Here is a 24234-nt window from a genome sequence, read left to right as displayed (position 1 = left end):
TCTCTGCTTGGGTGTACTGCCTCAAGCAAAAAAGTACACTAAACGAAAAACAGGAGTGAAAAGCTTTTTAGTGTTCACTATTGCAGCAAAAGAGGGTTTAAATGTCTTTGTAAGTACATGAAGTACGGTAGGCTCTTATTCAGACTTAATATTGCAGACATTAATAAGCGTTTCCTTTTGGTTCCCTCCAGGAATGGATTTACCAGATGAAACTCAGTTGCAGCCTTCCACCCCAGCATGGAACGATTCCAGTGACTCAGGCAAGCAAACTTTCAAATAATAAAGCTCCAGTGAATGCTAGAATGCTGTTCACCCCAGCCCTCAAACCTTCACACACATGTGCCTCCGATACTGTACAATAGTATTCACGCTGTTCACAATCTTGGATGTAAAACTGAAAGAGATTCTATAAAAAGGAGTGAAATGTTCTTCTGGGATGGGCCACATCTGCAAGTGATTTTACCGAGTATTTGTTTTGCTGGAGCCCGGTTTGAGACGCTGGGACACCAAAATGATACTGTAATTCAAACAGGATGTGTATTTCAAGGTTTTCTTGAAATTTTGGAGCTTTGATGCTGTCAGAACAGAGTAGTTTGGGTTTCTGTAGCTGTCAAACTTGGGAAATTATCAAGGTTCAAATGAAACAGTCTTCATTCTAAAGTGCATAACTATACGTGGAGAGTCTGTAAATCTAATAATGTCCAATCCTTTGGGCCTCTCATTTATCTTTCTCTTTTATTAATTAAAAAAAAAACAGGAAAGCTTACTACTGCATCCATCTTCTGATTGAAGCTATCCCCACTATATTTTCTGCGATGCTCTTCTGAAGTCATCAACCTCCATTGTTACTGGCATCCGTTATTCTTTCTTTTTCTTCCAGTTCACGTTAATTGTATGATTTCACAGACTGAGGCTCTTTTCTCCAGAAAAGAGAAAGCTGAGGGGTGACATGATAGATGTCTGTAAGATTATGGAAGGGTTTGTTGGGGTTGATGTGGAGGAGCTGATTCCAGTTTTCTGGCCATGAATATATGATAGCCACTAATAAATTAAATAAAAACGTTCAGGAGAAACTTCTTTACCTAGAGAATGGATAGGATAGGGAACTCGCTATGGCATGGAGTGGATAAGGCAAATATCATAGGTGTATTTAAGAAGAAATGACATAATCATTCCAGGAAGAAAGGATGCTGATATGGTTAGATGAATATGGGTGGGAGAAGACATGCGTGGAATATAAATACTAGCAAGGACCAGTTGGGCTGAATGACCTGGTTCTGTACCATATATCCAAGCAATTCTGTGTAGTAAATGCATGTCCTTCAGGTATTGAGCAAGTGACTTTCCAGGAATTCAAGCGAGTACTGCTGTATGTTTCTTACTTGAAGCAAGACTGTTGGAAGTAATTATGAAGTAATAGGCAGAACTTTGACCCACAGTGAGGGAAAATCTTAGTGATTTGCTGCCATTTTCGTACATACTGGAGGTTAATGCCAAAGAATATTGGAAAATTCTTAAGAACAATACTCTCAAATGTGAAATAAAATTAAAAAGGCTGTGCCAGGAACTCTTTGAGTAAGTGCAACATTTATGTGATTATGTTTGCATCAAGAAGGAAGGTTCCAGGTTCAGTCTGTGATCTAACTGGAGTTAATTGATCTCAGTCAGAAAGGGACGGCGTAATGGCACAGTGGCTAGCATTGCAGTCTCACAGCGCCAGGGACCTGGGTTCAATTCTGGCCTCGGGTCACTATCTGTGTGGAGTTTGCACATGTCTTTATGGGTTTCCTCCTGGTGCTCCAGTTTCCTTACACAGTCCAAAGATGTGTGGGTTAGGTTGATGCTAAATTGACCCTTAGTGTCAGGGGGACTAATAGGTTAAATATATGGGGTTACAAGGATAGGGCCTAGGTGGGATTGTGATCAGTGCAGACTCGATGGGCCAAATGGCCTTCTTCTGCACTGTAGGGATTCTATGATTCTAAGGGATGCTACAATATCGCTTGAAACTACAGAAGTATGGGTGGAAAACCTGCCAGAGTTTACACTTCTGATTACCATCCCGTGAGTCCCCACTGGAAAGTGTGTGTGTGTGTGTGTGTGTGTGTGTGTGAGAGAACCTCAAGTGATGATTAGTCTTGGCTTTAATGCCTTCCACGGGTGAATAGCCTAATGCTGCTCCATCAGAAATGAAAGTCAGCACTGAGGGAAACTGGCCCATTATTTTGACATCAGACTGAGAAGAGGCAACAAGAAATTGAAAAAGGAATAAATATTTATAAGAATTACCAGCAGATCCACCATGCCAATGTTTTACAGGGGGGAGGGAAATGTTTTTGCTGGAGTGTGGAGGTGGGAGATGGATGCACACTCCAAGGATTTAGAAGGAAATTTGTGAGCAATTTCCACAGAGGGGCTGTAACTGTGTTTGGGTTAGTTGCTGTAAAATAAATTTTCTCGGATTATCCACAGGGATTCTTCAGTGCAAGAGTGGTGAAAACCACATAAATGGCCACAAAGGTCTATTTTTATATTGTTTCTCCAGGGAGTGTGAAAGAAGACCTGGAAAAGCCGGTGGGAATTCCTTACCATTTTTTCCATTATGAATTCCTCTGTCCACATTTGATATTGTAATCACATGCCAAATATTTATGTCTCTAGAACTGCTGTAACTCTAAATTAAACATTAAACCAATGTATAATATAACAAGAAGTATAGAATACATGATTTTAAAATGATGGCTAAGCTGCAAATGAAGGCCATGGTTCAGTAGTCCCCTGCCTTCTAACCTGAAGACCACCCTTAATTGCCTGTGTGTAGTAACATGGCAAATCAACTAAAACATTTTTGTTGCTAGCATTTATTAATGCCATCTATTTAGGATGTAATTTTCATATTGAGGCCGACAAAATATAGAAAGCTTAAAAAAATTACATTCGTTTACATCTGTCCTTCCTTGCTAAACGGGATGGCATGGTGGCACGGTGGTTAGTACTGCTGCCTCACAGCTCCAGGAACCAGGGTTCAATTCCAGCCTCAGGCCAATGCCTGTGTGGAGTTTACACATTCTCACTGTGTTTGCATGGGTTTCCTCTGGGTACTCTGGTTTCCCACAAAGATATGCAGATTAGATTGATTGGTCATGCTACATTGACCCTGGTGTTAGGGGATTAGCAGCATAAATACATAGAGTTGTGGGAATAGGGCCATGGGTGGGATTGTGGTCAGTGCATTTTCGATGGGCTGAATGGCCTCCTCCTGCACTGTAGGGATTCTAAATATCTCTGAAATGATATCTTCTCTTACTAATTATATGTGTCAATAATTATATTTAAGTTAGGAATTATTAGTCAAAAATTCCCTCCAACTTTGGTGTTTTCCAGTTGCCTGTAGACTTTCGAATGTTTACAGAGTAGTTGCAGACACCATTGCGTGAAAATCTATTTACATTACAAATCTAATATTCAAGATTCTCGCTGAAAGGATTTTCAAAAACCACTTGAGATAATTACACTAGTTGCTCAATTTTATTGTTAACATTTACTGGCAACTCATTGTTTTCACGTGTTCAAAGTAATTTTGCAATGAGAGTCTATACCCCACCTTTGCTCATTTCCTTTGTGTTGATTTACTGCTGTGACATAAATATTACATTTTATCCAATTATCAGAAGGTGTCAATCAGATTATGTAAGAACATGATTGTTATATTTTGTAAAAACGCAAGTTGTTAATTTGATCTTAAAGAGAAGCTATGTTCCTTAAACAACAAAGTCTTATTGCTAAAATTCCCTACCAACTGTAATTGTGGGAGTATCTTCACCAGCACGAGGACTGCATCACTTCTCAGTGCAATCAGGGGCTGGGTAGGTCCCACTTCTTATTAAAAGCATTTATGTTAAAGATGAAATTCCTACTTTAGTAAACACCACACCATAAGACCATTAGACATTAAAGCAGAAGTAAGCCATTCAGCCCATTTGAGTCTGTTCTGCCATTCAATGACTGAGCTGATAGTTCTTAGCTCCACTTTCCCTGCCTTATCCCATAACCCTTGATTTCTTAACTAACTTAAAAATCTGTTACATCCATCAAAACTCTCACTTTCGTTCACAGAGTATTGAAGGATAGGAAGGTAGATAGCTATAGGAGTTTAAAACTGTGTAATGCAAACTTTAACATTTTTAAATATGCAATATAGCAGATCTTGTAAGGTGTTATAAGGAATCAGAGGCTACATTTGTTTAAGGGATGGCATGCTGGAGTTTGGAGATAGAAGATGGGTGTTGTTAATTTCCAGTGAAAGAGTTTGACAAGAATTTCAATGTGATCTCCCTGTAGGCAGTGAATAAGTGCTTTATTATTAAAGTTGTGCTATGTCTATTCCCTGCATATCGATAAATAAAAGGGACACTATTCAGTGAATGGTCGCTGAGCTCAACCTGTATCTTTTTTGTGTATAACTAGCAGACTTAAAAGAGAAAAGTGAACGTCTGTGTGGCACTTTAATTTTTGTTTTGCAATCTTTTTGCTCTCTGCCAGCTTCCAAAGAACTGTCTGTATCACATAAATACATTGACTGTTCTTGGCAGTGGACAGAGCAAGCTCAGTTCTGTCAAGGAAAGCTGACTTGTGTCTAATCACATTTCTTCAACCTATACAGTATTATACAACCCAACAAGGTTGATTAGTCATTTTTTTTTATTCGTATTTACAGGCATATGAATCACTTAAAGTTGCGCAAGGTTTTAGTTGACACATTCCTCTCTGAACACAGGATTAGTCACAAAGGACTGGGGGATTGCAAATGTGATGCCGTTGTTTAAGAAATTGGCAAAGGATAACCCAGGAAACTAAAAACCTGTCAGCTTGACATCAATAGTGAGAAAACTGATGGAGACCATAATACAGGATAAGATAAATATACACTTCGAGAAAAATAAATTTATACTAGACAGTCAACATGGCTTTGTCAAGGACAAGTCATGTTTGACAAATTTAATTGAGTTTTTTGATGAGGGTAATGCCCTGGATGTTATATATTTGGACTTTCAAAAAGCTTTTGATACAATGCCACAGAGCAGGTTGGTTAGCAAATTAGAAATGATTGGGATTGATGGGTCTTTGGCAGCATGGATTAGAAGTTGGCCAAGAGATAGGAAACAGAGAGTAGATACAGATGGCCATTGCACAGACTGGAGATGAGTTGAAAGTGGAGTTGAAGTGTTGGGACCCTTATTTTTCTGATTTAAATAAATGATTTAGAGATGGGTGTTGAGAGCAAAATCTCTGCTGGTACTAAGCTAGGGAGAATAGTAAATTGTGAGGCTGATGCTGAGTGGCTTCAGAGGGACATTGGCAAGTTGGCCAAATAGGCAGACACCTGGCAGATGAATTTCAATGCAGCAAAATGTGAGGTAATGTATCTGGTAGAAGAAACATGGAGAAACAATACAGGCTTAATGGAACAACTTTGAGGCAAGTACAGGAGCAGATGGACCTTGGGGTTCCAAGTGCATAATTCTCTGAAGGTGGCCAAGCAAGTTGAAACAGTTGTTAAGTAGGCTTATAGGATCCTTGAGTTTATCAAATGAAGCATAAAGAATAAAAGCAAGGAAGTGATGACGCACCTAGACAAATCTTGGTCAGACCAGACTGGGAGCATTGTGTTTAGTTCTGGGCACCTTATTAAGGAAGGAGATTAAAGCCCTCGAGAGGGTGCAAAGGAGGTTTACTAGAATGATGCCAGGAATTTTAGATACAAGGAAAGATTAGAGAAATTGGGCTCATTCTCTTTAAAGCAGAGAAGATTAATGGGTGGCCTTATTAAGGTGTTCAAAATTATGAATAATTTTGGCAGGGTGAAGAAGGACATTCTGTTTCCATTAGTTGGTTTGTCAGTGACTAGGGGTCACAATGTCAGGATGTTCAGCAAGAGAGCTAGGAGTGAGATGAGGAGAAACTCCTTTACTCAGAGTTGTTGGAAAGCGCTGCCTGGGAGAGTGATGGAGGCGGATTCCATAGGAGGATTCAAAAGAGAGCTGGATACATATTTGAAAATGAGGAATTTAGAGGGTTACAGAGATAGGTTTGGAGACTAGGACAAGCTGGATAGCTTTTTTGGGAGCTGGTGGGCATACATGATGGGCTGAATGGCCTCTTTCTGTGCTGTAAAGTTCTATGATTCTATGAAACAGGAAAATATGAGAGAATAGTTGTGGTTAATAGATCCATATGGCAAAATACAGCCCCAAGCCAAAACACTCCAAACATGTCAAAAATGGTGTGTAACTTTAATTAAGGAGCTGAAAGTGTGGGGAGAAGACAATTTACACAAATGTGATTGATCTTCCCTGTGGTGAAGTTAATGATTAAAGGTGGGGGAGTGAAACTCGTAGAAACCTGCTGTGTCTTCTCCTTTTCATTTAATTGTTACTGCTAGTTTTCACCCCTTCTGAAGGCTCAACACTTAGGACTAAGATTCTTTTTTTTAAGTTTATTACTGTCACAAGTTGGCTTACATTAACACTGAAATGAAGTAGCAATGAAAATCCCCTAGTCGCCACACTCTCGTGCCTGTTAGGGTACACGGAGAGAGAATTTGGCATGGCCAATGCACCTAACCAGCACTTGTTTTGGACTGAGAGGTAACTGGCGCACTCAGACGGAACCCACACAGACACAGCGAGAATGTGCAGACTCCACACAGTGACTCAAGCTGGGAATCGACCCCAAGTCCCTGAATCTGTGAGGCAGTTGCGCTAACCACTGTGCTACCGTGTTACTCAACTATATCAGGGTATATCCATGTTTATCAGGTAGCCATCCATGTCCCTGCACTTTCCAGTGGTCAGGAGTGAGAATCCAGGCTGAACTCTTTCAGCCAGTCTAAGGCCACCTGATGTGAAGGCCAAGTGTTTGCATACTTGGCTAAAATGAGGTAACTCAGGTTTGAATATGGAATCCATCTTATTTGCAGAATTCCCTGATGCACAAATCCATGGTTTTTGGGCAGCACAGTAGCACAGTGGTTAGCACTGCAGCTTCACAGCTCCAGGGACCTGGCTTCGATTCCTGGCTCAGGTCACAGTCTGTGTGGAGTTTGCACATTCTCCTCGTGTCTGTGTGGGTTTCCTCTGGGTGTTCCGGTTTCCTCCCACAGTCCAAAGATGTGCGGGTTAGGTTGATTGGCCGTGCTAAAATTGCCCCTTGGTGTCCTGAGATGTGTAGGTTAGAGGGATTATTGGTAAAATATGTAGGGATATGGGGGTGGGGCCTGGGTGGGATTGTGGTCGGTGCAGACTTGATGGGCCGAATGGCCTCTTTCTGCACTGTAGGGTTTCTGTGATTCTATGCACTGCTGTATTATAGGTGCTCACCTTTATTTTAGAGAATGCTGAGGAACCAGCCTGCCCCTGCTTAACTGTATACAACAGCAACAAACCTTGTGACACAGGCCCATTTTGGGAGAAGCACCATTGCCTATTGAAGTTTCAGCAAACGCCCAGTTACTTATTGAATGATGTTACCCATTAACAGTTGACCTACAATTATGGTGATGAGCCACATCAGGGAAGATGCTCAATAGCCTTACAAAGGATCTTTAAAAGTATTTTCATTATTTTACTACAGCACAAAGTAAATCAGCACTGCGACTTTAAATAATGCTTTAAGTGTTTTTGAGGGCACTAAAAGAAGAGAGGGAAAATCTAACCCCTCAAAAAAACAAGAAAAGGCAGAGAGGGCATAAGCTATTGGTAGCAAATATTTATTTTTCTTTTAATGCAAAAACCAGGTAGGTTTTTTGTGAAAAGGGTTTTCAAACTCCAGCAGAATAGAAAAGGGGGAGGTGAGCTTTTGACTTTGCAGAGAAATGGCATAGTTCCATGAAATTTTAAAATGCAATATTTTTCATCAAGAGCTCAAGAGATCAAGTGGCAATGGAGGTAGAGAAAACATGACTTGCACTGAGTTAGATAAAGAGCAGGATGCTTGAGCATCAGTTACAAAACTTGGCAAGAATTAATCATTCCAGTGATTTAGGATTAAATATGTTGGTTTAAATGTGGTACAAAACAGGAAGGTTTCAGCTTTGATCCTGATCCCCTTTTCTGCTGAACACAGGGCTGGCTGGACGATAAAAAGCCAACAAAATCCACCTCATTTTCTTCCTGCCATTCTGGCAGTTGCATAATACAACAATAGGGCAGTTGTTAACCGATTGTAGCAATCAATCAGTCTGCACATTCTTCCCGTGGGTTTCCTCCAGGTGCTCCAGTTTCCTCCACAGTCCAAAAGACTTGCTGGTTAGGTGCATTGGCCAAGCTAAATTCTCCCATAGTGTACCCGAACATGTGCCGGAATGTGGCAACTTGGGGATTTTCATAGTAACTTCATTGCAGTGTTAATGTAAGCCTAGTTGTGACACTAATAAATAAACTTAAACTTAGAATTTTATGCTCCCTTGGGAGAAGACTGGCAGGCAATGAGGGCATAAAATTGGATGGCATGGCAAAAAGTGCCCTGCCTGTTGAAATTCTCTGCTCGAGTTTTACCAGTAGCGAGGAAGCTTTCGGGCAGCCTACCCACCCTTAGGCCAATTGAAGCCATTAAGTGGCCAATTAATGGTCACCTAAGAGCCTACTCTCTCACCACTGGTATTTTATCAGTCCGTCAGTATATTTGATTTAGTTTATTTGGTTACTTGTTCTGCCTCAAAATTAAGTATTTTACCTGTGAATGTCCACACCTCGTGGGAACTGCTGATTGTTCCCTGTGATCTGAAGCCTGACTGAGCATGGAGACTTCTCCCTTGTTTGGGCATCTTGTGCCTAACTGAGTTGCCACCCCTTCCCTCACACAACTCTACTTTCTGCCCCTCATGTTGCAATTGTTCTTCCCGAACCATTAACCTTGGTTACCAACTCCTGCAGCAATCCTTTTTAGTGAGCTGGCTGCAGTGGTCACATCTCCCAGCCATGTTACCAGCACTGCAGAGCTGCCAATCTTCTGATTGGCTGACAGCTCTCAGAAGCAGGACTTCCTCCCAGATGGGGGTAGCAGTCTTGACATTGGCCAGTTAAAAGCCAATGGCCATTAAATCAGGTTGGGACTTCCCCTCCAAGTGGAGGCTGGCCACCCCTCAGCTGTTTAGCCAGATGGACAGGGCCAATGTCACCATATAAAAATCTGACCATTGTTTCCGTAATGTTGAGCTAGCTGACTGTATTCAATGTGGAAATGTTGCAATGGCTTTAGCATCCTTAAACTAAGGGGGAAAAGATCAATCTGGGTTGCTGCTGCTTATATCTCTACATAGTGCCTTCAAAGTGAGCAATGCATGTGCATTGAGATGGCCACAGAAAGAGTTGTGCAAAGCTCCAAAAGCCTCTCCATTTGACTGGACTCTGATATGAAAAAAAGGTTCTTCCACAAGGCAAGTTCTTAGCTTTCATTATCCCTGTTGATAGAGGAAGACCCTCCCTTCCTCCAGCAACTTTGGAACACTATACTGTCTGTGAGCCTACGGTAGACCAAGATGAATGCTGGTCAGTGGCATTGAAATCTGCACTTGCGTCAAAATAAACTTAAGATGCTCCTGCTATAGAAAATATGTCTGAAGTTCAATAGATCTGGGCCATCCTGAGCAAGCTGCCAGTGTTACTAATTAGTTGAGTTGCTGAGAGACAGTGGGGTGGCACAGTGGTTAGTACTGCTGCCTCACAGCACCAGGGACCCAGGTTCGATTCCAGCCTTGAGTAACTGTCTATGTGGAGTTTGCACATTCTCCCCGTGTCCGTGTGGGTTTCCTCCGGATGCTCCGGATTTCTCCCACAAACCAAAAATGTGCAGGTTAGGTTGATTGGCCATGTTAAATTGACCCTTGTGTCAGGGAATTAGCAGGGTAATTATGTGGGGTTATGGGAATAAGGCCTGTGTGGGATTGTGGTCAGTGCAGACTCAATGGGCCTCCTTCTACACTAAAAGGATTCTATGAAAATTGTGCATAATTTTCAGAGTATCGCCATCAAAAGTGAGCCTTGTAAGACACTCCTGCACTCTCTATTGAATAAACATTGATTTTGCAAACTTCCATTGAATCCCTATAGTACAGGCCATTGAGTCCATCGAGTCTGCACCATCCACAATCCCACCCAGACCCTATCCCTATAGCTGCATGTATTTAACCTGTACTCTCAAGTCATTTTAGCCCTCCCACAAGCTTTCCAATGACATGGTTATGAGGAGCGAATGGCTACAGCACAAAGTTGCTCTATTCATTTTAATCAGTGCTGCAACTTTAGATTATTCTGGGAGCTGATCCAGAATCACCTAATCATGGGAAATTCTGTTCAGACTGAATCTACACAGCACACAGCTAGTATTATCAGGCTTCCTGGGGTTGAATGCCTTCGAATCAGTAAACAATTCCTCAAACACTCTTGGACCAGACACTTCTTTAAGTAATCAGAAATGGATGCCTGGTACATAACTGAGAAATTAAAAATAGTCCTGTACAGTGTAGGTGTAACATTCAAAGGGTCCTTAATTAGTTCAGGCAACTTTAATGGACTGAGATTAATTAACCTCCTGGTTAATAACAACACATTGAACAAGAGTGAGAGATTGATACCGTGCTGTATGTTAGAATGCTTAGGATGATATCTTCAACTTGGCCTTGCCTATTCTATTTTAAATGGTTAACATAAAAAACTGCTACGACCTGCCTGACATTTCCCTGCTGCCTTGAAAGCGCTGACGGTGCTAGGGTTTTCAGCAGCTCTCCAGTACCTACTTGATTGCCATTTCTCAAGTGTAAAACCATGGAGGACACTACATCCAAACTCTGCTTTCCATCCTGCTCTCACCCAAAGTCAACATTCAGACCTGTTTCAACAGGGGCCATTGGATTGCAACTGATGTCTCCGCCCTCCAGATGAGGGATTCGGAGGTAACTGTTGCACCAAAACCCCTGTCCTAACTGCAAGTGAGTAACTCAGCCTAGATCAGGAACCAAACTTGTGGTCTAACTGTACTAGGTAGCTCAGTTAAACACTGGTCAGTATTTGCACAGCGAGGTGCCAAGTGTTGGGCCTGATTTTCTTAATCACCTGAAAGGATGGTTTTAAAAAAAAACTACACTTTCAAAAATGGTCATCCCAATGAATTGATTTGTCATTTAAATGTAATAATTTATAACATACCAACCACAAACTAATAACTGTTACAAATCAAAGGATAACAGTGAAGGGAATCAGAAGCCTTGAATCCAAAGTATTGCTCAGTGATTGTGACTTTCACACAAAAGCCCAGTGCTTCCCAAACTATTTTCCAATGTTATCCCATTTTAACGCTGGAAAATTAATGTGACCAAAAACACCAACATAAACCACATGGAATAAAAGCAGCATCATAACATTCAGCATATAATCATTAAAATTCATGTGTTATGGATCAATATGTAACAATGAAAATCTGCACTTTGAAGTAGTTTGTAAAAATGATATTAGTTCATATATTTATGTGGATTTAAGCCAGGTGAGTCAATTCCTCAATGACAGAAGAATCAGTGAGACTCCTCTCATTCAGGCTGAGGATGGCCTTGCATGATCCTTGTTGCATATTGCCCCCTATAAAAATGATAGCTGTGTTTTTATCCTGCTGCATAAGAACAGAGAAACATAAAAAATAGTGACAGGAATAGAGCACATGGCCCACCGAACCTACTCCACCGTTCAATACATCCATGGCTGATCCTGGGCTTCAACTCCATTTTCCCATCTGTGCCTATATCTCTTGATTCCGTAAGAGACCAAAAATCTTTCAGTGCCAGTCTTAAATACTTTCACTGCGGGATAGCCACAATCCTCTTGGTTAGACAGTCCCAATGATTCACAATGTTTCGAAAGCTATAAATCAGGTATTAGAAGGAAGGGAGGAACTCAGGAAAATTCCTCTCACCAGAGAAATGGGACTAAGCAAATTGTAGAAGTTGCGGGCTGACAGTTGCCTAGGTCCTGATGGACTTGATCCTAGGATGTTAGAAGAAATATCTAATGAGACAGTTGATACAGTGATTTCAATTTTCCAAACCTCCCTCGATTTGGGGAAGGTCCCATTAGGATTGCAGATGTAACTCCATTACTCATAAGGGAGGGAAACAGGAAGTAGGAAACTACCTGCAAATTATCCCCTTGACAAATGTTAAGCTAATGTTAGATGTTATAAGTAAAGCAGTTATAGCAGGGCACTTGGAGAAGTTCAAGGCAATCAGGCAGAGTCAACATGGTTTTGTGAAAGGGAAATCATGTTTAACTAACTTTATTCTTTGGTGAAGTAATACATGCTGTGGATAATGGGGAGTTGGTGGATGCGCTGCACTTAGATTTCCAGAAGGCATTTGATCAGGTGTCACATCAGAGGTTATTGTGAATTTAAAAGCTCATGGTACAGGGGATAACCTATTTGCATGGATGAGAGATTAGCCAGCTAACAAGAAGCAGAAAGTAAACCTAAATAAGTCTATTACAGGTTGGCAAGATAGTAATTAGTGGTTTGCTATAGGGATCAGTGCTGGGATCTAAACTGTTTAAATCCATGTAAATGACCTGGATGAGGAGATGGATGGGATCATTGCCAAATTTGTTGTTGATACAAACATAGGTGTGAAAGTAAGTCGTAAAATGATATAGATAGGTTAATTAAGAGAGAGAGATCTGGCAAAAAGAAGCATATTATCTAAATGGTGAGAGATTGTGGAGCTCTAAGATGCAGAGGGATCTGGGTGTCCTAGTGCATGAATCACAAAAGGCTAGCATGCAGGTACAGCAAGTGAATACAAAAGTTAATAAAATATTATCATTCATTGCGAGGGGATTTGAATACAAAAGTAGGGAGGTTATGCTTTAGTTATACAGAGTACCAATGAGACCACATCTAGAGTATTGTATACAGTATTTAAGGAAAGATGTAAATGTGTTGGAAACAAAAAAGGTTTACCAGACTAATAAAAGGAATGGACATGTTGTCTTATGAGAAAAGGTTGTAGAGGTTAGGTTTGTATTTGCTGGAGTTTAGAAGAGTAAAAAGTGACTTGATTGAAACATGTAAGATCCTGAGGGGTATTGACAAGGTAGATGTGGAAAGGATGTTTCCTCTTGTAGGAGAATCTAGAACTGGGGTCACTGTTTAAAAATAAGAGGTCGCCAATTTAAAATAGAGATTACGTAAAATTTCATCTGAGAGGTTTGTGAATCTTTAGAACTCTTCCTGAGAAGACGGTGGAAGCAAAGACTTTAAGCATTTTTAAAGCAGAGATGGATAAATTCTTGATAATTACCAAGGGGATGATAGGTTATTGGGGGTAGGTGGAGTTCATATCTGAGGTTGCTATCAGATCATCCATGATCTTATTAAATGGTGCAGCAGACTTGAGGGACTGAATGGTCCACTCCTGCTCTTTGCTCGTATGAAGAAACTTCTTATCTCAGTTATAAGTGATGGGCCCTTATTTTGACTGTGCCCCTGTTTTAGCTTTCCCGACCAACGGAAACAATCTCTCGAGCCCTTGTCAAGCCTCTGTCAAGCCTCTTCAAAATTTTGTTTGTTTTGATGTGATTGTATCTTATTCATCTAAACTCCAGAGAACATAAGCACAATTTATAATGCAGACCTGTCACTGGAAGAAGCCCCACAGCTACGGTAAGGTGGGACCAGTAACTTAGATTCAGTGTTCACGGCATCCACAAGATATTTATGAAGCCTTCCATGGCACTACCCATTGGACATCTTGGCACTGTCCACCAGGCATCAGACAGTGCCAAAGGGGCAGGGCCTGAGGGGCGGGGCCTACTGGGAGCTGGGCAAATGGACTGCTGTTGCTCTGCATAGGAATCATGGAAGTGAGGGAGGCCAGAGAAGCCTGCACAATGTAGCAGAGTCTACATTTTTAATGGTTAAAAACTGGGTGGCATGGACAAGTTGGGCCGAAGGGCCTGTTTCCATGCTGTAAACCTCTATGACTCTATGGCTGTGTGACAAGTCTCTGCTGCTCTCAGAGCAGATACCTGCACATGTGCAATGGTGCCCTCTGGTGCTATCCAGTTCACTTACTGGTGATTTGGGCTCCACCTACTTATCCTACAAGCAAGAAACAGATTTCACCATTTTTTCATGCATTGAATGCATAGGATTTGGAATTTGGACTTGCTGAAAAAACGGATCTGAATAGCTCTCATTTTCACACTCATGAAACAAAATTCTAAGTCCTGAATAAGATTGCCCCATAGAGCTTCAGAACAAAGAGCTAGGGGCACAAATTAATTACCATGTTTCCTACATTTCAACAGCAGATACACTTCAAAAGTACTTAGGCTATAAAGTGTTTTGAGACATGCTAGAGTCAGAAAAGATGCTATATAAATGCAATTCTTTCTTTCTTACTGCTTTGGATCATTCTGCAATGATATCTGATTAAAACTGAGTTTGTGAATGTTGCTTGAGGGAAGACAGAGGGCTAAATTTTAATTCTGGGATTGGGATCCTATTACCAGGTCATGAGCCCAGATCAAGTTGATTCCTGAAGCCCAATGCAATTTTTAAGGAACAGGCAGTTTGTGGTCTGGGAGCGTACATGCCACAATATAAAAAATAGTGGTCAAGTTCTCAAGGTTAGAATGCCAATAGGTTGCTCTCCATCCCTGAGAGTTCAGCAGTCACACTGTCAGAGGTGGGCACTTCTAATGGATATTAGAAAGAGAGAGAGCATCTCAAGAAGATGGAAGATGAAGTTTGTACTGGCCACAGTTGTCAGGTGGACAATTTGGAGGTGGAGCTTCACCACAATGTGACTTGGGGCCCCAGGTATGGCCATCTCAGAATATCAGCTGTGGGGAATGAAAGGGATGTGGGCTTCTTGGTTTCCAATGATGCTGGAGCACTGGCCTACTGCTTGGAGGGGAGCAAAGTTGTAGGCAATTAGAGCTATGGTAAGGCTCATCTGTCACTGTCCCCAAACCAGCATATTCCAACATGGTCCAAAGGTGGGAACAGGGAACATGCAGCATACAGGCAGGCCAGCTAGTGACGGGGATTTATGGCCTTGCCTGCTCCAGGTCCATTTCTTCCAGAGATTGAAAATTCAACCCAGAATATCTCACCATTTATTTCATTGCAGTCCTTCCTGTAAAAAGATACAAAGGTCTGAGGATATGTACCAACTGACTCTTCCCTGCTGCCATCAGACCTTTGAATGGATCTACCATGTATTAAGCTGATCTTCCTCTACACCCTAGCCATGACTGTATCACTACATTCTGCACCCTTTCCTTTCCTTCTCCCCTATTTACTCTATGAAGGGTATGCTTTGTCTGTATAGCGCACAAGAAATAATACTTTTCACTATATACTCATAGATGTGACAATAATAAATCAAATCAAAATTTGCTGCTGTGTTTCCTACACTTTAACACTATGTCATTAGTTTTAAAGCTGTTTGAAACACTGAGATTGTGAAAAGATGCTAAATGAGTGCAATTTATTTTTCTCTGTGATATCCCCTATCATCCAGCGATCTAATAGCATTCACCATCCAGCAGACAGAAATGACAGCTGCTTAGTTGAAGTCCAGAAGTAACACATATGGAACTGTATCTCTGAATGACCCTGCCTCCATGAGGGCAAATTGTTGGAGAAAAATGTGTGACAGAAGGAAATAGAATTTCCTGGGGTGTCTAAGATCTATGAAGTAATTTTTTCTAAATTACATAAATGTAAAAGCCTAGAGTCCCTGCTGAGTCTGAGATAAGTCTGAAGTGAGGAGAGTCAGGCACTTGCCTGCCAACATAAACCAAGCAGAGAAATTAGCTTACGTTCTGCATAAAGTTGCTACGGAGGGTGTAAAAGATTTCTTTGAGCAATAAAACAAAGAATGGTTGTTCTGGGGTTAATTCTTAACAGAAAGTAACAAGGGGAAAGGGGGGGTGTTGGCACATGGTGGGAACAGAATTTCCAATTGAATTTAATTAAACTTACAGTTGTACAGTATAAAGAATCTCTGTCCACTATGGCAGGAACTATCTTTCATTTTGATGCTGAAATGTCATAAATTACTGAATGTTCCATATGTTGGCGAATCAACTGTCTGATATTGGAAAGAGATGGCAACTATGGTTAGAGAGCTTTTGAGTTGCATTCTTTGTAATCAGGAACTATCCTGAAGATATTGAGAAACAGGCATGTGGAAGTCCGAGGCAAGAGTTGAATGCCAAAGGACCATAAAGGGCTACCTAATCTGTACAATATTTTCAGATTTATCACCCTGCTGTGACTCAGCAATAGTCAACTCATCTCTGAGTCAGAGGGTTGTGAGTTCAGATATCGCTCCAGAAACCTGAACACATAATCTAGGCAGACACTTCAGTGTAGTTTTGAGGGAGTGCTACACTGTTGGAGATACTTCAGATAAGATGTTAAACCAAAGCCTTATTAGCCTTCTTGGGTGGACATAAAAGATCCCGTGACAGTATTTGGAAAAAAAAGGGAATGATCCACAGAGAGCAACAGGATAAATGTCCAGGTGTTCTATAGTCCAGAAGCTACTGTTTGAGGGATAAATGTTGGCCAGGATTTTGGTATTGGTTATATTATAACTACTTGGAATCACTACCACCCAGATGTTGGTAGTAAAAAGCAGGAACTGCTTTGTATGGAGAAAGAAACAATTAATATTTTGAGTTTGTGTGACATTGCTGCAGAGCTTGGAGGTGGTATTATGATCTCTGGAGGCGCTAAGACCCGTATAAAGAACAGTGGCATGCATCATAGGGACATTAACTTAGTTGTTGGTGACCTTTCGGGTGTTGCTGGTTGAACCTGACCAAATGGGTTAATGATGTGACGTTTGACTCGGTGATCTGTTCCCAACAACCGGGGAGAGTATGATGGACAGGCATTGAGCAGTAGACTGGATCTTAAATGCAGCAGTGCTTTTTTAGCTGTGCTGGAAGCAACTCTGCAATTTAAGTAAAGCATAAGATTTAACTTCAAGAGAATGGTGGGTGGTTATATGCCTCATTGAATACTGAGTTTTATTAATATACAATCAGTGCTATTAAAACTCAGACAGTCTGTATTATTTGTAAGACTCATGTTTATGAGGGGTTTTGAAATTTTAATTTACTCCCATAAGCCTGCCAATCCCCTCGCATGTGCTGTACCTTCAGGCTGCCCTGATGATTCATTACCGTAGAATGACTCTGTTGGATTTGCCTGTGGAATCTGGAACGCGGTAGCTCCCATGCTGAACGACCAGTGGTGTGTCTCATTTTGAAAGAAAGTAACAAAGTGTTCGGAATTTCCGAAGTAATCAGCAGTTAACATTGCCAAGAGTCTACTAGCTGCAAGGTTTCAAAAATGATGGTTTTAGAAAAGTTGGCAGACAAATATGTTTTGTGATAGAGGGAGGGAATAAAGAACTTTAAAGGGATTTGAAGATTTACCTTTCTTTTGCTCTGTGTTTTACAACATTACAACTAAGCAGCTCAGGTTGAATGGTCTGAGATGGGAAAGTTTGTAAACAAGGGCATGTTAAGACAGGAGTCAAATGTTTCAAATCCAAGAAATTTCTTTCTATGGATATCAAGATTTCGTGATTACATTCCTTGCAAATTAGTTGCCTTTTTTTTAAAAAAAAGTAATTTTATTTTCTCCATTGTGTTCTTCTTGTTTCCCTTTTCACTGAAGGTACCAGCTTATGATGGGGTCATTTCAGGAACTCTTGACAATTTTGATTACCTAAGTTTAAAGTTTGTTTATTAGTGTCACAAGAAGGCTTATATATTACTGTGAAAATCCCCTAGTTGCCACAATCCAGCGCCTGTTTGGGTACACTGGGGGAGAATTTAGCATGGCTAATGCACCTAACCAACACATCTTTCGGAGTGTGGAAGGAAACCGGAGCACCAGAGGAAATATTCGCAGACATGGGGAGATGATGCAGACCATTCTCCAGGCTACGTCACTGGGTGCCCATTCTTCATGAGCAAAGAATTTATTCATCCCCTGTTTGACCACAGAGCAAAACACATGCCATATTTAATACTACTTATTAAATACTGTTACAACCCAGCCTAATCCTTTCCTCAGCTGACATCTATACAAGTGCATTTTCCCAGAGGAGTCAGTGCAACAAACAGAAAGAAAGAATTCCAAGCGCTTTCATGTCCTCAGGATGTACAAAGAGCTTCATAGCCCATTAAGTAATTTTGAAGGAATCATTTTGTTGCATAAGGAAATGCGATGCTCATTTGAAAACAGCAAGGTCCCTCAAACAGCAATGAGATAAATGAACTATTTTTCCCAAAAACTCTTTTATTGATGTTTATCAATGAGGGATAAATATTGTTGAACATAAGGGGAGATTTTCTTGCTCCTGTTTGAACATTGCCATAAGAATCACGTCAGTTACATGTGTCAGCCAAAAAAGACAGCATCTCCAACAATGCAGCACTCCTTTAGTAATGCTTTGAAATGTCATCTTAGATTATGCTCTCCAATCATGGAGTGGAGCTTGAAACCTTAACCAGAATCAAAAGTGAAAATGCTACCTCGAGCCAAGCTGTGAAAGGGTGGGAGATCTGACTGATATCTTTTACTGTTCTCTCTAGTCAGCTGACACTGAATCAACTCATTCAATACAGAATTAGTGGATGCAAGCTGAAACATTTGTAATTTGTATAGCTCACTACCAAACTTTGTGATGGAGTTACTCACTGATAATCTCACTGGTGCTTGGCTTTTCTTGTTGCTGAATGTATTTTACTTTTTTTCCATGTTTATTGAACTGTTTTGCTGACTTGCAAATGAATATGTTTTTGTACAACTCTTTTTCAGATTATTATCTAATCCTAGATGAGCCAATGAATAATATCACAACCTCACTTGGCCAGACTGCAGAGCTATACTGTAAAGTGTCTGGCAACCCAGCCCCTACAATACGGTGGCTGAAGAATGACGCACCAGTTGTCCAAGAACCACGGAGAATATCCTACCGACTGACTAACTATGGCTCTCGTCTCCGAATTCGAAACCTTGATACCACAGACACGGGTTATTTCCAGTGCGTAGCTACAAATGGACAAAAAACTGTCTCAACCACGGGTGTGCTTTTTGTAAAATTTGGTAAGATCTACTTTGAAATGTTCCATGGTTTTTGAGAAATTAAAGCAGGCGGCTCCAACTCTTAAGACAGTTTTATATTGGTGTTGCGGTGTCAAAAGGTCAACACTCAAACTGATGTCCATGTTCCCCCCCAATTTGCTGTCAGTTGTAGGGCTAATTTTCCTCCAACTCGCTGAAGGAGTTGTGTAAATGGTTGACAGTGTCTCCTGCACATCTACAATTTGCTCACTGTATATATCAGTGCACCTAGTTTCTGCCATGGGAAAATTTAAGATGAACACCAGCTATACACAATTAGAAGCCAAGAAGTAAAAACAGATATTTGAGCAATGCTTCATCAGCTCCCAGACAATTCAGACTGTGTGAGACGCCAAGGTCAGAACTGCTTCAGCAAGATTTTTAAGCAGGTTTCTGATGTCTGCCGTTAAGCTGAAATGAATATCGGAAGCCTGCGGTCTGGGAAACTGGCACACAGGTGGTTTTCCCAGAATTGATTAATTAGCTTGCTCTCCATTAAAGATAGTGGGTGGTCTCTTAAAACTAATGGGCCAATGGGAAGCCCTCCAACATCGAAGAAGCGGCAGCAGGATGCCCCAGAAGGAGGTGCTGAATAACCTCTTCAAAGTTAAAACTAAAAAGGCCTTTGCAACTGGACCATCAATGTGGCAGGCAGGTGTCCAAGGTATAAGTAACATTATTATACTGATTCTTGGATATTGTCATCAGGATTCCGAAAGGTTCCAGCTATGCAAAATGTTTCTAGTAAGTTGGTTGTGGAAAATGCTGAGTAGAGCAATTAATAACTTGGGCTTGAATTTTCACAATGACAGAGAATCTTTGCCATCATTGCAAAAATGATGGAAGAAGCCAAAATAGCGAAGTCCCACCCCAGGACACAGCACTTACATTTTTATGGGTGCAGGAATGGAGCTGGGTCAGGATTTGCGCATATAGATTTTGTGAACCTGCCAGGAGCAGATCTAACCTGAGCAGAATCCTTTGGAGGGGTTCAGCACCTTTTTAGAGAGATAAGATAGATCTGTGGATATTGTCCTGGGACACCTTTGGGAGAAAGAAGCTGCCCTTTGGGAGAGGTAAAATGCCCTTTAGGATTGTTAAAAGTGGACAGGAATGTGTGTAAAATGTGCATAAATTCATTGGAACTGTAATGAGAGCTGTCACAAGGAACTGTCAAAAGTGTCAAGTGGAACTGTCAAGCTGCCATGGCACTTAAAACTTTGTTTTATTTAATCTCAGCCTGGCTCCTGAGGTCTGCCCATGGTGGATATTTTATGAGTTGGCATAATAGTGTAAAAGCAAAGAGTGGTGAGTGGAAGCAGGTGTTGGCACTAAGTTGGCATGGAGGGTATGAGAGATCATAGGAGGTGAGTAGAAGGCATAAGATGACATGGGTTGGCGTAGCTGGGGCACGCAAGTGTGTGGAGGGGTATGAGGGCTGTCTTAATGTTTTCTTTTAATCTTTGACAAAGTGCTGGTGCACTAAGGCAGATCCTCCCTGGACCCTCCTCACCCCTTTGGATTGAAAATCCCAACAAACCAGAGCCGTGAAATGGTCTGACTCTGCAGGATCGAAAAGTCACGCCTTGGGTGATGATTAGCTAGGTAATTTTGAGCAAAGATGAAGTACAAGTGGTTCTAATGTGAAATCAGTTAGGGTGATGAATTTACAGCATCATGTAAGTAAATTCTCAAAGGAATTAAAGGGTGTTTGTTTAAGTTTATTTTTACCCATAGTGTATTGATACTAATGCAGTGAGTAAACTTGTAGCTCTCTCTTATTGTCACAGTAACTACATTGTATTTTCGATACCACAACATTTAAAGCAGTTAAACTAACCGCGCCCTAATAGCTCAATCACTGATTATGAGATTGAACTAGTGAGGTTTTCATTTTTATCTTTGGTCTGTGCTGATTTGGCTGATCTGACAAGGTAATGGAAAACTCAATGTTAGAAAGAGGAGAGAAACTCCAGACAGAGTTGTCGTTCCTGATTACAATATATGCTGCAAATTGTATGCTGGGTAAGGACAGGATTGAGTTTGACTGCCATGTTAAATTGTTGAGTAGCTTACCAACACTCTCTGTACTGCTTTACATGTGAAGAATGCACACTTGGCTGAAGTATTTTCAAGAGGGAAGAACAGAAATCTTTGTCTTATTTTATTTTCAAAGGCTAAGCCGGAAAGAAAGAAATAGAGGAAATGGGACCCAAATGCGTCTCCCCATTGGAAGTTCCTCACTTTGATCAGATCAAGGTGCAGGCATCAATGTAGTATAGTGCAATGTGAGGCCACATCTGCAGTCCATCAGTTACTGCATTTCCAATCGCATCTGCTGCTGTGTGGGAAGGGGGCATGTGGGGATTTGACACTTTCCATGATCAGGGAATGAAAATCATACACAATTGATCCTCTCTCCTGCTGTACCTCACCACTGCCTCTCTTGACGTCTCCATTGTTCCTAAATTATTAGACTACTTATCAACATTCTGTATCACATGAGCAGAAGCTTCTTCCATTTAATCACTGGGAAAAGTCAAAGCATTGTTTCCATCCCTTCATTTTGTTCCCTTGCTACCAACTCCTTCCCTCACCCTGACAAATGTCTGAAACTAAACCAGGCTCTTTGCAGCCTTGTGCCATATTTAACACTGAGATTATAATATTAGGGCTCTGAAGGTAAATGTGGAGGACTGTGTAAATAACACTTACATAATAATAATGTAAGAGACACATAACCAACAGCAAAGGGGGAGAATGTTGCTAACTTTAATACCCAGTCATGTATATCTGCAAATAGTTCAGTTATATCTAATGAACCAGTATTGGTCTCACATACCTATGTCTCAACAACCATTCCTCAGCTGCTCCATATAACAGGGATGAGTTTCCAGCCACATTTTTATGCCATCACTAAGGTTGCCTGTGTCCACTTTTGTAACATTGCCCAACTTTTCTCCTGCTTTGATTCATCTGCTGCTGAAACCCTCATTCATGCTTGCATTACACCCAGTCTTGACTATTCCAATGTACTCCTGACTGGTTACTCATATTCTACCCTCTGTAAACTTGAAGTCATTCAAAACCCACTATCCATAGAATCGCTAGACTCCAAAAAAACCCTTCAGTGCTAAGAGGCCCTTCAGCCCATTGAGTCTGCACCGATTCTTCAAAAGAGCATCTTATCCACTGTGCCAGCACACTGCTCATATCCTAACTCAGTCCAAGTCCAGTTCACCTATTACTGTTGTGCTCACTGACCTACGTTGGCTCCTGGTTAACCAACATCTTGGTTTTAAAATTTTTCATCCTGAGTTTCAAATTTCTCTGTGGTCTCCCCTCTCCATATTTGCAATCGCCTTCTGTCCTATAATCTGCCAGGAAATGTTCAGTGAACTAATAATGACCTTTTGAGCATCCTTGATTTTAATCACTCCATTATTCGTGGCTCTGCCTCCAGCTGTCTAAGCCCTTGGCTCTGGAGTGACCTTTGTAAACCTTTCCCCCTCTCTTTCCTCAACCTACCTCTTTGGCAAAGCCTTTTGGTCATCTGACCTAATTATGTGGCTCAGTATTTTGTTTTATAACACTGCTGTGAAGGACAGTAGGGCATTTTAATAGGTTAATGATGCTTTCATAATACAAGATGTTTATCCCCTGGCCTTGAGTTTGCATAGAATCAATCTAGGACTTTTGGTGTTCAGCTCAAAATGCCCCTAATTCATTGGTAAATATGTGCAGAATAAATCTGTGTGCAATTAGAAGTTATCAGTGGTCACTGTGTACTCAAAATGGAAATGAGTCCATCCCCAACAATAAACATCCCTCCTTTACACTCTCCTCTCCCTCACCCACATCCACCAATAAAATGACAAGTACAGTATGACATGTTTTGGATTGAACAAAAGAATGTCATTCAGCACAGTTGCACAGTGGTTAGTGCTGCTGCCTCACAATTTCAGGGACCAGTGTTCAATTCTGGCCTCGGAAGTCAGTCTGTGTGGAGTTTGCACTTTCTCCCTGCATCTGTGTGATGCTTCGGTTTCCTCCACAGTTCAAAGATGGACGGGTTAGGTTGATTGGCCATGCTAAATTGCCCCTTACTGTCAGGGGGATTAGGAGGGTAAATATGTGAGTTGTAGGATTAAGGCCTGGGGAGATTATTGACGGTGCAGGTTTGATGGGCTGAATGGCCTCCTCCTTCACAGTAGGAATTCTATGATTCTGTATTGTATTTTTGCACGTAACATTAAAATGAGATATTGGGAGTGTACTAATGGCATTGAGCATTAGTGCATCCCAGCCAGAGACACTTAGAGCAGGGAGGTGCCAAATTGTGATGATAACATCTCCAAGGAAGCAGTTGGGAATATCACTGGGCAGATTCATCCCTGGATGGTATTTCCTGACGGAATGCTATGGGAATATTGGCAGGACATGTTTCAAGTGCAGGCCAAGTGTAGGAAGAAGAAGAAGTGATTAAAAATGACATCCATCTTAATGGCACAATTAAAATGTACTGTTTTTAAGACCTGATCCTTGCCTATGTGACCATATCATTGTAACAATCCAAAGTCAACCTCTGAATAGAATAAAGTAGCTGATTCCAGTCACCTCCAATTAATATCCTTTGACCATCCCAGCCCACTATGTCGTGTCCTCTAATTTTATATCTGGTGTACTTGACTGGATTTACCCACTCAACATGATTATAGACCCTGCTCAGTTTTCAGGGCAGCACGGTGACACAGTGGGCAGGGGGTAGCACAATGGTTAGTACTGCTGCCTCATAGTGCCAGGGACGCTGGTTCAATTCCCATTTGGGTAACTGTCTGTGCAGAATCTGCACATTCTCCCAGTGTCTGCATGGGTTTCCTCAGGTGCTACTGTTACCTTCCAAAAAGACATGCTGATTAGTTGCATTTGCAATGCTAAATTCTCCCTCAGTGTACCTGAACTGGTGCTGGAGTGTGGTGACTAGGGGATTTTCACAGTAACTTCATTGCAATGTTAATGTCAGCCTACATGTGACAC

At 41.2% G+C, this 24234-nt stretch overlaps 1 protein-coding gene across 4 annotated transcripts in view; it reads left to right on the top strand.

The window, feature by feature from the left end:
* The window catches only part of ror1 (receptor tyrosine kinase-like orphan receptor 1), a 266618-nt gene that overhangs the window by 189422 nt on the left and 52962 nt on the right, over positions 1 to 24234 (top strand). For 3 of the 4 annotated variants that reach the window (XM_080195621.1, XM_080195623.1, XM_080195620.1), the window contains exons 2-3: positions 192 to 260; positions 18892 to 19179. In XM_080195621.1, the coding sequence (XP_080051747.1) occupies positions 192 to 260; positions 18892 to 19179 (357 nt within the window). Of the gene's footprint in view, positions 1 to 38; positions 110 to 191; positions 261 to 18891; positions 19180 to 24234 lie in introns of those variants that run through there. The other variant, XM_080195622.1, reaches the window with a different exon arrangement.

The sequence above is a fragment of the Carcharhinus amblyrhynchos genome, chromosome 9 (assembly GCF_965287045.1).
Source record: "Carcharhinus amblyrhynchos chromosome 9, sCarAmb.v2.hapA, whole genome shotgun sequence".
Classification (NCBI taxonomy): domain Eukaryota; kingdom Metazoa; phylum Chordata; class Chondrichthyes; order Carcharhiniformes; family Carcharhinidae; genus Carcharhinus; species Carcharhinus amblyrhynchos.
This window is presented reverse-complemented; position numbering and strand designations above follow the sequence as displayed.